At 36.9% G+C, this 17,906-nt stretch overlaps 1 protein-coding gene across 1 annotated transcript in view; it reads left to right on the forward strand.

Annotated features, from left to right (window-relative positions):
• Positions 1-962: 962 nt before the first annotated feature.
• Positions 963-17,906, forward strand: part of Phlpp (PH domain leucine-rich repeat protein phosphatase) — a 43,100-nt gene continuing 26,156 nt past the window's right edge. The window contains 6 exon segments of the mRNA XM_067108456.1: positions 963-1,117; positions 7,319-7,663; positions 7,665-8,429; positions 9,815-9,945; positions 12,313-12,460; positions 14,251-14,463. Of these exon segments, the coding sequence (XP_066964557.1) occupies positions 1,058-1,117; positions 7,319-7,663; positions 7,665-8,429; positions 9,815-9,945; positions 12,313-12,460; positions 14,251-14,463 (1,662 nt within the window). The 5' untranslated portion in view covers positions 963-1,057.

The following is a 17,906-nucleotide window of genomic DNA, read 5'->3' on the forward strand; positions in this document are numbered from 1 at the left end:
CGTGACTGAATTGTCTCGTCTTCTCTCGGAGCCACTCCCTGTCAGATAAGAGGATTGATTGTTCACAGAAAAATACACCAGCATTTCCCCGACTGTTCGTAAAAACAATTTAATTAAGTGAGAGGAAGTGAACAAACATGCACACAGATAATTCGAAGACGTGGTTCAACTGTCTTCCATGGCAAAAAGTTTAACCTAATTGGCTAATTCCTGAATGTTTACAAAAGCATAAGCCTACGATTTTGCGAACACCGCGAATCTTGACAATGAATTTTTGAAATTCGAAAGCAAGCTCGTTACGGGTAATAAATGTATATGGGAAAAGCGAGCAGCGGATGCAAGCTGAGTACGAAATTCATGGAGAAACTAGATAACTGACGGAGGAACCCAAAACGTTAGAGGGAGGGGTCGTACTGTAACCAGCCTCCATGACACTGCGATACGCGCCCTTCCCTAAACCTATAACCTCCCACACCCACATAAAAGTTTCCCCATTCCATTCTTCAGATTAAAGTACTGTGTAATTACTCCTTTATCCAAGTTATGAACGTTACTTTCTAAACTTACAAACCGAGAATGAATGGAAAGACAATTGTCAAACTTAAAAAAAAAAAATACTTTTGATCTTCGTCAACATCTAGCATCTTTCCTAGTAGGCTCTACTTGCATTAGCGGAAGGTGTCATGCTCGGCTAAAATAATAACCACATTAAAGACTGTCACGGTTCGGTTTTACCTTATGGATATTCAGTGTAGATTTGGCTGCCTCGGGGCTTGTAGCTGCGGCGTCGGTAACTCCGAGAAATGGAAATACGAAGCAGTGTCGATGTGTGTTTGGGAATGTCAACCATTCCTAACTTGAAGTGACTACGGGCCAACGGTCAACTTTAGTAAACAATGTTTGTCAATATGACCAAAGCTTTTTTACCCATGTCTAAAAGATCTCGACATAACGACACTAATTTCAATGGGTTTTAAGTGATCAAGGTCGCTAGTGGTGATGTGACAGTGAGTTCAAGAAGTTTAGACTGAAAGAAAATTTAGGCTCGTAGACCGCCATGGGCAGCTTACAAGGGCAACGATTAGCGGCTGGGCCGAGGGGCATCTTAAAAAACTTAGTAAGTTGTGCTAAAAAATTTTTTGTTATAAAACTTGATAAGTTGCGTTAATTCTTAAATATATGGTAGTATTTACTTTATAATAACCAAGTTAAACCTCTACAAATATTTGTTTTGGCTGTACATATGCGTGTTTTGTCACCTCTTCACTCCAAAGATTTTTCCACTCCATTCAGGAAGCACTCACTCGGAATTTTACTCCCCTTTTCACATCTGTCTTCCTCCATTCTCCCTAAATTACGAAACTAATGAAAAAAATAAGAACTCTGAGGTACTTTTTCACTTGATTTAACCAATTTACCGTACTACATCACGGCATTTCCCACCTTTCCTTGTGCTCTATGTAAAAATTTCACCTCAATAGATTCCAGGTTTGTTCCCTTATTCAGTCGAAATCCACACTTCCATTTTATTGATGAGTTTTGACTGAAAAGCTCCTTTGGGGGTCCTATGTTTAGATTTTAATAACTCCCCCTTTTCTCTTCCAAACATTAAATACTCCTGTTACCTTCATCTCTACTCCCCTTCTGACAGTATCGATTATATTTACTCCTAAGTAACTATATAAATCAAGTTTCCATTTGGCTTTCATTTATCATTTTACTCTTGCTGCCGTTCATATTGAGCTTCATCTACCTACAAGCGCATTACGTATCTCCCACCAGTATCTGCAGCTTATTAGTTTTCTACAAAAGAAAGCTATTATTCCGGCTTTGTCTCTCCGTCCGCACTTTTTCTGTCCGCCCTCATATCTTAATAATTACAAAGGCTAGAGGGCTGCAAATTGGTATGTTGATCATCCACCCTACAATCATCAAACATACCAAATTGCAGCCCTCTAGCCTCAGTAGCTTTTATTTTATTTAAGGTTAAAGTTAGAAGTAATCGTGCCTCTGGCAACGGTGTAGGACATGGCACCACCAGGCCGTGGTTAAAGTTTCATGGGCCGCGGCTCATACAGCATTATACCGAGACCACCAAAAGATAGATCTATTTTCGGTGGCCTTGATTATACACTGTACAGAAAACTCGGTTATGCCGAAAAAACTTCGGCGCATTTTTTACTTGTCATTGTCACCAAGTAACATGTTTGCGAAACTGAGCCAATCTCCATTTTGCTGACAATGCCTTTTTATTTCCAGAAAACTTGACTCGTTGTTTAATCCATGTGAATATCAAACAGCCAATGAAGCCAGTGTCCCCTTGTCTGAGACAGTTTTTCCTTAACCAGACACTCATCTACATATTTTAAACATCCATAATTAATTACTTTTACAAAATTAACAGCTCTTTTTACGTTACATCTTATATATGTATACACACACACACACACACATATATATATATACATATATATATATATATATATATATATATATATATATATATATATATATATATATATATATATAATATTATGTGTTTAGGACACTTGGCTTTTATTTCCGTCATCTACTGAGAGGCTAGAGCTATGGGGAACGTATCTGTAAAACCCATATACCTGGAAGTTACTCGACTGTAGTTAGGATATATATATATATATATACACAAGTATATATATATATATATATACACAAATATATATATATACATATATATATATTTTTTTTCTAATAATATATTACTAACATACAATCATAGAATTGTCAGAACAAACGCAGCAAGTAAATATTGTTAATTTTGAGAACCAAGAATAATAACAATAAAAAATTAGATTCACGATATCTCTTAAGGCCACTCATTCTCCCTCCTGACCGTTCCTCGCAGGATTTTTTTCCTTATGAAAAATCTCTATAAATCTGCTGAGTTGTAAAGCTGTCACATAAACGTCAGGATTAGCGACAAAATGGCTTTGTTTTACTTGGGCTTTATGGAAAAGCCAGTCTAAATCAGCTCAATGGTCTGGTAAAACTAAGGTATACTTTCTCTCTCTCTCTCTCTCTCTCTCTCTCTCTCTCTCTCTCTCTCTCTCTATAATATATATATATATATATATATATATATATATATATATATATATATATATATATATATATATTTTGTTAATGTACACATATATATTTAGAATAAACTCTCTCTCTCTCTCTCTCTCTCTCTCTCTCTCTCTCTCTCTCTCTCTCTCTCTCTCTCTCTTCTTCTCTATATATATATATATATATATATATATATATATATATATATATATATATATATATTTATATATATATATATATATAATTTTATTTATGTACACATATTTAGAAAAAGTAAACTCTCTCTCTCTCCTCTCTCTCTCTCTCTCTCTCTCTCTAGCTCTCAGTCTTTTATAGAGCGATTCTTGGATACCTCTTTGCTCAAAGACTACCCCTAAGAAACACCTTTCTAAACCAGCTTGTAAAATTCCCTTCGTTAAGTTCTCCTACTTATTTGTGACTTTATCAGTTTCGTGTTTATTGTTATAACAATTGTAAGTCATCGCAAACGGCATTACACAGAGAAAAAAGATATATTGATAAGTGAATACGGAGGTTGAAGACAAAGTAAACACGCGGAGAAAGCAGAAAGCGACGATGAATTTGCGTTATACGAAAACCGGTAAAGAACGAGGGAGAAATATGAAGATACAAGGAAATGATGGGTAAGACAGGAAGAATATGGAACTGTAGACGTAAAATGTATAATAAATAAACATGAAAGAGTAGTAAGACTAATAGAGAGAGAGAGAGAGAGAGAGAGAGAGAATGAATGCATGTATACCACATACAAACAAATTAAGTAAAAGGAAAGGTACTGTGGGTGTACCATACCCAAAACAACGTGACAGAAAGGCAGAAATTGAAACCTGTAACCATTTAGCAAGATCCTGTGGCGTCGTAAAATAGGGGAAAATCGATTTCTCCGTCAGTTTTCGTGCTCGTTCGCCGGGATTTTCGTGGTTCCTCGTGCGTGTCTTGCCACGTGCCTATTATAGGTCTGCAGAATCAAGTACAGAACCTTCCGCCATCGTGTACTCTATAGGCCTAGGCCACGCGTGTTGTATCGTTACAGATTATTTTATTATATCAGTAGATGAAACCTATTCACATGGAACAAGCACAGCAAAGGGGCCATTGACTTGAAATTCAAGCTTTCGAAGAATGTTGGTTTCAACCTTCCACCGCAGACCACACACTGCAGCAGTAACTGACCATGATACAGAGCCAGTGATTTTTCATCGCTCTAGGGGAGACGCGAACCCGCGACTTCTGAGTGGCATGCCACGACCTTAACCATTATACCAGCGGACCAGGTGCAGCTCTATAGCCGTGCGTGAATAAAAGAGAGAAGAAGATCGGGGTATTTTGGCATCTTTCTACATATTTGGCACCAAACATCACTCAAGATAGCCAATGTCAGTGACAAAACTCGATACCTCATTTCCTAACTTTTCTGACTTTGACCTTGGCCAGCAACGGTGATCTGAACAGTGCATTCTACAAAGGAATGCTGGCTACTGGGTACAAACTCTTGCTGCAAGTTATGTGGGCTTTCCAAGCATCTATTTAGGTATTCTGGCCTTGTGCAAGCACGGGCTCTTGTCTCCTTGTGCAGCTTGTAAGTGTCGGGACAACTGTGGAAAAATGTAAAAAAAAAAAAATTAGTTTTGGCAGGAACCGAAACAGTATAAGGTGGGTGGGTTTTGGAATAACTCGGAACCTCTTGGTACCCATCGACTGAAGAGGAAAAGGCACGTGATTAGTGAGTCTTAGTGAAAATGAAAAATGCTCGCGGGAGATCGAAAATGAATCAATAAGCTCGAAAGAATATGTTAAATCGTATTTATTGACACTATATATATATATATATATATATATATATATATATATATATATATACTGTATATATATATATATATATATATATATATATATATATATATATATATATATATATATATATATATATATATATATAAGCTTTTTCCTTGTGGTTGTTCCTGGATGGTTAGTCTTCTTGTTTCCACTAACTCTTTGGTAAGTAATGCTATGCTAACTTTTAAACGTTTTAGCGCTTGGTCTACTTAATATAGTACGTAATTGTTCTGTTTGGCAACAAAATTATCATTTTGAAGTTAACTAAATTACTTCAAATACTTCGGGGCACTTTAGGATTTAATTTTTTTAGTTTTCTTTAAAAAAGAAAACTGTTCTGCAGACTTTCTCTGTCTGTACGCACTTTTATCTGTCCGCCTTCATATCTTAAAAACTACCAAGGCTAGAGGGCTGCAAATTGGTATTTTGATCATCCACCCTCCAATCATCAAACATACCAAATTACAGCCCTCTGGCCTCAGTAGTTTTTTATTTTAAGGTTAAATTTAGCCATAATGGTGCGTCTGGCAACGATGTAGCACATGCCACCACCGGGCCGTGGTTAAAGTTTCACGGTCCGCGGCTCATACAGCCTTATACCCAGACCACCGAAAGATAGATCTATTTACGGCGGCCTTGAGTATATAGCTGTACAGAAAACTGGATTGCGCCGAAGAAACTTCGGGGCATTTTTTCTTTTTTCTTTTTAACTTTCACTGAATGCCGTTTTGTGAAAATGTGTTTTTAGTTTAAACGATCCTCAATGAATGGGAAATAATGAGACGCAATTTGCGCGATGCCATAATTCGGACAAGAAAGTTTTAATCCAGCCGAATGAACACACAGGGAATAAATCCCAGGAGACCTTGACCACGCCAAAGGTAACCTTCGCGAACAAAGGACGGAAATAAACCGTCGGAAGAACAATGCAAATCCTTCATTTGACTTAATTACTCCGGGAACCTGTTCACTGCTGTCCGCACTGAAACTTGAGGCCGATTTGTTTTTGTTTCCCTCACGTTTCTTTATTTTTTTTTCTTTTTTGGGGGGAGGGGGTAGGAGAGGGCGTGGCAGGGTCAAAGGCCAATGGTACGGATAACGCATTACCCTTTTCCAGCCCAAGCCCGAAGGAAAAGGTCAAGAAAGGAAGAAAGGGGCGTGACTTAACCAGGAAGGTGCTCTTTTTTGTGGCATTTTTTGTAAATTTCTTGCTGGAAAGAACGCGAGCCTTAGCTGGCACAAGGCCACCTTAATCTAACGTCAACAACAAAATAATGTTCCAAAGGGTGTTTGTAATGTCATGTCAGCCTCCAGCTGAATTACTCTCAGTTCCTTTTTAACTGGCTGTCCGACTTCTTTAACTTTTCCTCACTCTGATTTCTGTAGAATTCTACTAATGATAATAATTTGTTCGTGAAAGTCTGAGACAAGTGAGATGTCCCAGTTCTCGAAAATTGCAACCTATGAGCGAATAGACAATGAAGGAACGCTGCCGTTATTACTAAGGCTGATGCCTTTACGTTGATGTATCTGCTCATTTCTGTACATTGTAACTCTGTTCTGGCTGCTTCATCTATCTGTCTGTCTATATTACGTTTAGGTTTCATACGCTTACACCGTTCGACTACAGTAGTTTCCCTCGGGAAGTTGTGCAATTGGAACCTCGAAAGTTCAAGCGAAGTGCAATGCATTGCTACCCCAAAATAATTCTCCTAGTAATTTACATACATACATACATACATACATATATATATATATATATATATATATATATATATATATATATATATATATATATATATATATATATATGAATAAAAGGCCTATAAACATTATTTGAACGTTGCAACCATATATTTTCGAGCACTTCCCTTCTGTGCCCCTGTTCACTAGTTTGCCAGAAGGAAGTGCTCGAAATATTTGTTTACAAACGTTCAAATAGTTTATGGGCCTTTTATCTTCATATTATATTATTACGATGAAAGACATTCATATATATGTATATATATATATTATATATATAAAGGCATTCATATATATATATATATATATATATATATATAATTATTTATTTTTTACTAATTTCTTGAATTATTTTTTTTATATATATATATATATAATTTTCTTTTCTTGAATATTTCTTTCATTACTCTTCTTTCTTACCTTTACCTTCTGTTACCTTCTGTTACTTCTTTCTAATGAACACCATATCCATTGGAAGCTTGAATTTCAAGGTAATGGCCCCTGTGGGCTTGCTCCATATGAATAGTGTAATAATAATCTATCTATTTTTTTTTTTATTATTATACATTATGAACCAGGTCATTAAACTATGACAAAACTGACCCTCAAATTTTCTGTGACCTTGCAGGCACCCTCTTCAGAGGCCCGAAGGACGACCGAAATCGATTTGTCAGGGCGCCACCTGGAGCGCCTGCCGACGATTCTGTTCTCGAGCCTCCACTTAACGACCCTCAACCTTTCCCACAACCTCCTGGCCCTTTCGCCCGTCGGTGCCACCTCCGCCACATCGACTCGCAGTCGACGCAAATCCCGAAGGAGACGGGACAGGAGGAGGCGCTCGTCCGAATCTCGAGAGCCACCTACGTCGTCTTCCAAAACGCGAGTGAGAACGGCAGCCGGGGAGACGCCGAAGAAGGGGGCGAAGGACGAAGATTCGAGGGACCGGAGGCCCTCGTGCGAAGAGGCCAACCTAAGCGGCGATTCGGGTCTCCCGCCTGATCCCGTCGAGGAGGAATCCCCGTCGAAAGACCCAAGAGGGTCACGAACAGCAAAGTTCGGAAACTGCTGGTGCAGAGATACCCGAGGAAGACCAAGTCCCCGTGGTGAAATCTGCTACACCCGAAGTGCCTAAGGCCCCCTTGGTCCAAACTGCCGTGCCAGAGGGACCTAAAGTCCCGGAGAAAGAGCCTAGCCCTCTGCCCAAGCCCGAGAAGGGTAGAGTTTGGCAGAATCTCGCCGAAGAGCTGCAAGCCAAGTTAAAGCTCAGGAAGGCGTTAGCGGAGGGACTCGTGGCGCCTGTGCCACCTTCAACAGATGCCCTTAGTAACAAGGACGCAGCAGGAACTTTATTTAACAGTGCCCCTGACGATGCAAAAAACGAAGTGCCCGGCGAAGTGTCACAAGAAACCTCTCAGAGTGAAGTGCAAGAAAATCCCGCTGGCGAACATGTAGAAACAGACAAGAAAGAAGAAGAAGAAGAAGAAGTCAAGGACAGTCAAAACATAAACACGGGGGCGGTTGCCGATCGCTACAGCGGTGACGAGAGTAGTGATGATGACTCGGATGACGGGGAAGGTGAAAACAGGAGAGACAGTGATAGCCGTGACGTATCGTCTCGAGAAGAAGACAGCGACAGCGAGGGAGGAGGCGCGAGTTGTGGCTCTGGAACTGGAAGAATCTTAGCTACGTCAAGGTCCCTGGGTGGACTGGATAATCTTAAGCATTTCCTTCAGCTTCAGGTAAGGATGCAAACCTCTAGTGTGCAGGTAAACAAACACACAAGCACACGCACACACACACACACACACACACACACACACACATATATATATATATATATATATATATATATATATATATATATATATATATATATATATATATATATATATATATATATATATATATATATATATATATCACTCGCTTGTCATGTTTTCAGTCTTATAAAAATAATTTTTAATTTTAGTTTTTAATCTCATACGTTATGTAAATTGGCCCTTTTTCCCTATGTGTTATCATTGGAGCAAATTTGAATTTTTACGTAAATATGGAAAGTGCAGGTTTCAAACTAAAATTTGAAGAAAAGTTAAATCAGTTTATTTACATCATTTCTGTAAAATAAAGTTACAACCATTGTAGAAAAGTAGGCAGCCAGTATTTTATGCGAACGATTTCAAAGCTTTTTAGATTTACTTGAACATTATAAGCTTGAAATATCCTTCTGAGTTCTGACTGCAAAGATAGTATAGACTGGAATTTTTCTTAATTCATTGAACTCTAAGATTTTTATTCACTTTTTGTTTGATATTTGTATTGACATTGAAAATTGTATTTCTGTCTATTCACTTACATGGGACAAATGCATGTATGTATACGAGTGTATGTGTGTATATATATATATATATATATATATGTATATATATATATATATATATATATATATATGTGTGTGTGTGTGTGTGTGTGTGTGTGTGTGTGTGTCTATTTCCTGCTGACATTCATCTAAGCATCTCTCAGTTTTAATCAGTGTTTTGGTATGACTCACAGTCACTTAAGTTTCAAGCGTATTTGCTTAAACAGAAGAATGTGACACTCAATGTGTTCAATAAAAATACAAGACACACACACACACATATATATATATATATATATATATATATATATATATATATATATATATATATATATATATATATATATATATATATATAACATACATACAAAGCTCCCATGAAATATATTAACGACTGAAGCTTAGGAGACTGAATAAGGAAATGTAAGTGACTAGAGTGAATTTGATTTGATATTAAGAAAACAAACTCGTTCACAAATTTGCCTTTTTTTTTGACAACACGCAAAGGTTGATATGCAAAGCAACCAGCGTCTCCTCTCTCTCTCTCTCTCTCTCTCTCTCTCTCTTGTACTTCTGAGAGACGCAAAATCCAAGTGAATGAAGGTCATTCATTGACAGCTCATGTTATGACGTCGACTGATACAACGCCCCCCCCTTTTCCCCCCCTCATCCTTTCCCCACCACCTTATCCCTTTTCCCTCCCCTCCCCTCTTCCTCCTCCTCACTCCCCCCCCCCACCCACTCCCGCCCTCCTTCTCCAGAAAACAGGTTGTGGTGTTGTCGGAGAACCGTTTGCAGGAATTTCCTCCGTGTTTGTCCAGTCTGCCGGCCCTGGTGAGGCTGGACCTCTCCCGCAACCAACTGCGCTGCCTCCCGGATTCCTTCGGCGCCCTGGGCAGGTAATTTCGGAGCCTTCGCCTCCTCCTCAGTATCGGCTTTGTTAATCTCCTGACGCTGCTGCTTCTTCAGGAACCTTCGCTTTTCCCGTCTCTAATTACTTCTCCCATTTGGGGTCGGTTAATAATGGTTTTATCATTTTGCCCCGCCTTCAGAAATCTGCCCTTTTATTCGTGTACGGTTTCTTTTCGCTCTCTCTCTCTCTCTCTCTCTCTCTCTCTTATTCAGTCTAGAGTCGGTGTAGTGCGAAATTTTCCTCTGAACCTTTTGAAACTCTCTCTCTCTCTCTCTCTCTCTCTCTCTCTCTCTCTCTCTCTCTCTCTCTCTCTCTCTCTCTCTCTGTAGAAGCAGTCTAGAGTCGAATAGTAAAGAGAGTGTCGAAATTTTAACCACTGAATAGCCTTTTTGAAACGCTCTATCTCTCTCTCTCTCTCTCTCTCTCTCTCTCTCTCTGTATATATATATACATATATATATATACATATATGAAATTTATGGTTTTTAGTTTACAAAATGTATTACGCATCTATAATATATTTTATAGATTGCTGTATATGATAGTTTTTGTTGTTTATTAAACTTTTCCACTTCGAGTACTGCGTAACAATTTTTGTTTACATTAATTATTACCGGAATTTGTTTACTTGAAAAGGTAAATTAAAATGATTTTAATCGGATTAACGTCTACATTATTAATAATATTAATTGAAAATATGATGATACATCTCTACTTAGAATCATGGGTCATGATCCATTAATGGTGAATGGTTTGAAGAAATTGAAGTTTATATTATAATTTTAGTTGTATTTATTGTTATTATGGCAATGTGGTCATCATGACTGTTGTTATTTTTATGTAATTTTAGTTTTCTGTAAATGAAAACTATTGTGCCGGCTTTGTCTGTCCGTCTGCACTTTTTTCTGTCCGCACTTTTTCTGTCCGCCCTCAGATCTTAAAAACCACTGAGGCTAGAGGGCTGAAAATTTATATATTGATCATCCACCCTCCAATCATCAAACATACCAAATTGCAGCCCTCTAGCCTGAATAGTTTTTATTTTATTTAAGGTTAAACTTAGCCATAGTGGTGCGTCTGGCAACCATATGACACCCCACCACCGGACCTTGGTTAAAGTTTCATGGGCTGCGGCTCATGCAGCATTATACCGAGACCACCGAAAGATTTATCTATTTTCGGTGGCCTTGATTATGCGCTGTAGCGGCTGTACAGAAAACTCGATTGCGCCGAAGAAGCTTCGGCGCATTTTTTACTTGTTTATTTTATTATATTAACATAAACATGATTAATAAACAACCAATTTAGCATTCACTCCTTTGCTCGAATTAACCACGAAGAATAAATTGATGATCGCACACGAATGAAGGGAAATAGAAATACAATAATAAAAGCAAAAAAAAGGGAAAATAATAAATGAGGTTATTTGCCTTCCCGGAACGAAAATGCGGACCCGCCCACCCAGGTCCAGTGTTCGAAATTTGACCTTTGAATACCCTGCTGAAAATATTAATTCTCTCATCTGTCTCTGTCTGTCTATGTCTGTCTCTCTCTCTCTCTCTGCTCTCTCTCTCTCTCTCTCTCATCGGGAAGTATTGATGCAAAACAGGAAATTAATTCTCTCTCTCTCTCTCTCTCTCTCTCTCTCTCTCCTCTCTCTCTCTCTCTCTCTCTCTTTACGCAGTTTTAAGCTAAACAGGTATATTAATTCTCTCTCTCTCTCTCTCTCTCTCTCTCTCTCTCTCTCTCTCTCTCTCTCTCTCTCTGGAGTCTTAAGCAAAATAGGAAAATTCGTCACGTGTTTTAAAGATGATGTTTTCAGGGTTACATTTCTGTAAAATAATGGTTTAACATTTTTTTTTATAAAATTGCAGTGTGCAATATAGTCTTTTATTTCTTAGTTTTCTAATATTTTAAAATCCGTGTTTCGATGAAATCCTCTGAAAATCTGATTTGGAAATGACAAGAAGATTCTCTTTTTAGCTTTGATAAAATGATAAGTAACATAATTCGTCTTACTGATATGGAAATGTTCGGTTTTTTATATGTTCATATAGCTGATTTTCGTAACAGGAAAAATATATTGAAAATGAGGCAAAATTAGGAAAAAAAAAATCCCAAGGTAATTTTGCATGGTTGAGGAAAATTCAAATTCAGTTAGCTGGAATAAATTACATAAAAATACAGCAAAATCCGTATTTTATAATCAACTGTTGTATTTTGATTTTTTTTAGTTAGATTCGGAATCGTCCTTTAATTATATCCAAATTCCTTTCTTTTCATTAAGATTATTTTCTTGCTTGTTACCCCTCGCTAATTCGTAATATTTTCACATTATCTCTATTTTCTGTAGGTTAGAGGAGCTGGAAGTCAGTTACAACAGACTGGTGGGCGTGGGTGCAGGCGTGTCTAGCCTGCCTGCGCTCACCCGACTGGGTGCTGCTTATAATCGCATAGCCACAACGCAGCACGTGAGCGCCATGGAACGCTTGCGTCACTTGGTAAGACTAAATGCTTGTTTTCTGTGTACGTGTGAGCAAGGTCTATAGATTAATCTATAGACCTTGCGTGTGAGTGTGTTCATTTGTGCGTAATCTATTTATTCAGTTAAGTATGCGGTTGGTGTATGTTAGTGTTTTGTGGGTCATTCATATATAATGACCGAAGGGGTGAATTATGCACCTGATTGTTAGTTCATTGGGGTAGGTTATAGCCAGGGTAGGGAATGGAATGTGAAGTCTTAATTCAGCCTATATTAACATCCTGTGGAGCCATATATATATATATATATATATATATATATATATATATATATATATATATATATATATATATACATTCTATATATATACAGTATATATGTATATATATATATGTATGTCTATATTTATATTTAATATATATATATATATGTCTGTTTATATTTATACATATATATAATTTGTATATATATATATATATATATATATATATATATATATATATATATATATATATATATATATATATATATATATATATATATATATATATATATAATACGATATTTATGTTGCATGATTATGACGAGAGAGAGAGAGAGAGAGAGAGAGAGAGAAATCAGAATTGTGATATAACATAACAATGCTGATATCACAATGCCACGTTAAAGACATACTGAGGCGATAGTCTGTTCCCACTTTCATCAAATACGGGAAACAATGACGGACGAAAAGAGAAAGCTGGAGAGTTCCTGTCATCAAAAGCGAGAGAGAGAGAGAGAGAGAGAGATCAATGTAATGGTGTAATATGGAATGATAACGACATCATAGCCGGCGATGGCGAGAGAAAGGCGCGCCAGGTTTAACAATGGCCACAAGACACAATGACACCTTAATGCGTATTGTTATGGATAAGAGAAAGGATGTTTAGGCGTGAGATTTGAAGGGAGGTACTTGTACATTCATCTAATCACACGCACAAATACAGTCGGATATCTACGCTTGTGCTTGCTTGGCTTAATACGCGAGTTTATCAAGTTGTTTTCGATTTGAATACAATCGTTTTAAAGCGTTAAATTGTGATTTTTATTAATTACGTTTGACGGAATGGGGGATTCTCGTCGGAAAGGCGTTTTGTTGATTTTTGTATTCTCAGGATGGGTACTCGACCTCCTATTCCCTATTCCTCATAACTCTCAAAATCTTTGGATGGGTATTCGCCTTTTCTTCTCTTTCATTTATTTGTACCACGAGAAAATGCTCTCAATTGAGATTGAATAAAGACGAATTTTATAAATAAAATTGGTCGATGGGCCAATAAATGCTTGAATGTTGAAGTTATGTATGCAGACCGCGCATGCGTGCTCGTGTCATCATTTATGATATGATTTGATGAAAAAAACAAAAATTGCTGAAAAATTTCGTTCACTATTTTTTTTAGAAGGGAATTCTGCGGAATGTTGCTAGTCCCATGTCCCTTTGAGCTGTGGTTGCATCCCACAACAGTCAACTAACCACAAAATATTAGCCTGTTATAACCACAATCCCGCCGGGTATCAACCCGGGAGCTGTCACTGACGAAGCGGTTATCCCAAACACGAGACCAAAAGTACTGCAGTTTAAGGCGATAGTCTCATGTCTTTTTCAACTCTGATTGCTTCCAACTACAGTCAACTAACCACAAAGTATCTACCTAATATAATGCCTATCCCGCCCGGGAATCGAACCCGGGAGCTGTCACTGGCGAAGCGGACATCATAAACAAAAGACCTAAAGTAATCTTAATTAATGTAAAGTTCGTCTCATTCCAGAACCTGACGGGCAACCACCTGAAGGAGGTGCCCTTCAGCGCCCCCATGCCCGACGTGGTGAGGAGAGACGACGTCCCGCACGAGTGTCTCCACTACGAGCCCGACGGAGGCGGCGACGAAGTTTACGAAGGGCGCAGGGCGGACAGCGAACCTCTGAGTCTCAACCTCAGACTCAATAACCTCACGGGCCCCGTCACCCTGGCGAGTATTCAGGTAAGTGGTTAGTTGAGGTTGATTAGTTGTGGGGGGGGGCGGGAATGAGAGAGAGGAATAGATAGAGGGGAAGAAAAAGGGGGAAGGGGAAAATAAAAAAAAATGTATGATGCGGTGAAGAAGAGAAAGAAGAGGGTAAGGGAGAAAGAGAAGCGGATAAGGAAAATGACAGTGAGGGGAAGAAGAAGGGGGGCGAGAGAATAAGAAGAAAAAAGAAGGGTTAACAAGAAGAGAGAGGGAGATGGAGGAGGAGGAGGAGGAGGAGAGAGAGGTGAAGAAATAGGAGAATAAGATGAAGGGTAGAAACAGAAGATGAGGCAAAAAAAAAAAGGAAAAGAAAGGAGATGAAACTTACATTAAATAAGATATATATATATATATATATATATATATATATATACTGTATATATATATATATATATATATATATATACATATGTATATGAAAGCCAACAAGTCAATGGATACATAATGAAAGACTGAGACTTCTCACTTGTAACCTTGTCAGCTTAATAATACCCTTGGGCAGGATGCTGTGTCATCAATCCTCATTTTGAAGGGGGACAACCCCTTATCATCTACATCATCATCTTCATCTCTGATAACTATCATCATTTCATTGATGTTTATAGATGTGTTTTATTATTATTATTATTATTATTATCATTATCTCGAATAAGTAGACCTTGATGTTTATGAATGTTTTATTATTATTATTATTATTATTATTATTATTATTATTATTATTATCTCCAATAACTAGCTTTTGTATTTCCTTGATGTTTATGAATGTGTATTATTATTATTATTATTATTATTATTATTATTATTATTATTATTATTATTATTATTATTATTATTACTCCAATAACTCTCTTATATTTCCCTGATGTTTATGAATAAGTTTTATTATTGTTATTAGTATTATTATTATTATTATTATTATTATTATTATTATTATCATTATTATTATTATTATTGTGAATAACTTCTTTTACAATGTTTGTATTATTGTGTATTATTATTGGGATATTATTATTATTATTATTATCTTGAATAATTGGTATTATGTTTATGAATGTGCTGTTATATTTATTATTATTATTATTATTATTATTATTATTATTATTATTATTATTATTATTATTATTATTATAATAAATTTGCACTCTCAAATTATTATCAAATTATTCCCCCACTCATTCTTTCCAAATGTTGACTTGAATAACATTATTCAGTAACGAAGACAGCTCCTAAATTTTTATAACAAAAGGACTATTAAAAGACGCCGCCCATATTATTTAACGAGAAAGGAGACAAGCTAGCTCAGTATTCGCTGATAAATGGGTTATTTTTTTTTTATTTTGTGATAAGCTAAAGTTCGAGTGCCCTGGGTAGAATAAGTCTGTACAATAATTATCTTGAAGTTATTATTATATAAAGTACAGCATTAAAAAAGAAACATGAATTATTTATTAGATTATAAATTCAGTCGTTATTATTATTATTATTATTATTATTATTATTATTATTATTATTTATTGGTGAAAACCCATATCTTATTATATTTTATTTTATTATTATTATTATTATTTTCGCCGATGACTGGTCAGGAACATGTCGACGGAAAAAGTACTAAAACCAAAAGTACTAAAACTTATTATTATTATTATTATTATTATTATTATTATTATTATTATTATTATTATTATTATTATTACAGTTCGTTCCTTCCTTTGTAAGTGCATTACGCCCCTTGGATCTTTTAAATGGAATTCCTCTTTTTTCTTTAATTTTCCTATTGAATTTCCACCATCCCTGCAGTCACTGACATCTGTCACAAGGGGAGCTGGAAACTGAAGAGGAGAGAGAGAGAGAGAGAGAGAGAGATGGAATACCGGTAAATAACGGGAGGCTTTGGGCGAAGAAGACTTAAATATCACGGGAAACACGGAGGTTGGGTGGTAGCATCTTCGAGCTAAAATGGGAGACGCCCTTCCGGACTCTTAATCCCCCGTCATAAGTCACTATCTCTCTCTTCTCTCTCTCTCTCTCTCTCTCTCTCTCTCTCTCTCTCTCTCCTTTATTGCTTTGTTGCCGTTCATTCATTGTGTTATTTTACTCTTCCCAATTCTTATGAGGTACGGTTTTCTCATTTTCTTTTCATGTCATTCATTCTTAAACATCATCCTCTTCTTCTCCCTCTCTCTCTTTTATTCACCCTTATTTTTCTCTACATCATAATATCCTCTTTTGTATTTTATGGTATATGGAAACAATACCATAAAATACAAAAGGGGATATCTTAATGTAGAGAAAAGTAAGAATAAGAGAGATAGGGAGAAAAAGAGGATGAATGATACCAGAAGGAAATGAGAAAACCGTACCTTATAAAAACTGGGAAGGTCTTGCTGTATATCAATATTTTCTTTCGAAGCAGCCTCAAAAATCTTAAAATTTATTTCTTTCATTCGTTACGTCTAAATTCACAGTTCTCTCTTCCTCTCGTTCGGTACCTCCATTCACACTTCTCTCTCTCTCTCTCTCTCTCTCTCCTCCATCTCTCACACTCTCTCTCTCTCTCAAACACACACACAAACGTACGCACACTCAGATACTCAGACGCTTTCGCGATGTCAGCTCCCAGTTTTCTATTTGAACTCCACCCACTTTCAGCAGTCAGTTGATTTATTTCTCTTCCTTTTTCAAAGAGCCAAAAAAAAAAAATAAATAAATAAATAAAAAAAGAGGAAGAGGCAGGACACAAGAGAACTGCTTCTTGAAGGGAAAGAGGTTTTTAAGTCGGGAAAGACAAAGATGAAAGAGAATTCCAAAGCTTTGCTGTGCTACCGGGTAATCGGAGAATGTATTGAAGAGAGAATGTTTACGACTTGTTTCCCTTCAAGCGAAAAGTTGTTTTCCGGTGATTTCGAGTGATTTTAAGTGCGTGTTGATTGCACGTAATTCTCTAAGCAGTCAACTTGTTTTGTCTGTAGGTTTTTTACAGTTTCTAAACCCGTTTTCAGCCTAAATATATTTGTAAAAACAACTGTCAAGATACAAAGACCTCCAAACTTCTCAATGTCGTAATATCTCTTGTACGTTCCCCACTGAATCCTCTTGGGGGGCGGGGAGTTAGTGCCGTCAGTTCACCTCATGCAGTGCACTGTAGGCATTACTTAGGGTTCTTTGCAGCGTCCCTTCGGCCCTTAGCTGCAACCCCTTTCATTCCTCTTACTGTAACTCCGTTCATGTTCTCTTTCTTACATCTGACTTTCCACTCTTTTCTAACAATTGATTCATAGTGCAACTGCGAGGCTTTCCTCCTGTAACACATTTCAAACCTTTTTTTACTGTCAAATTTCGTTTCAGCGCTGAATGACCCCATAGGTCCCAACGCTTGGCCTTTGGCCTAAATTCTATATTCTATTCTCTCCCCACTG

Source organism: Macrobrachium rosenbergii, chromosome 9, assembly GCF_040412425.1.
Source record: "Macrobrachium rosenbergii isolate ZJJX-2024 chromosome 9, ASM4041242v1, whole genome shotgun sequence".
Lineage (NCBI taxonomy): Eukaryota > Metazoa > Arthropoda > Malacostraca > Decapoda > Palaemonidae > Macrobrachium > Macrobrachium rosenbergii.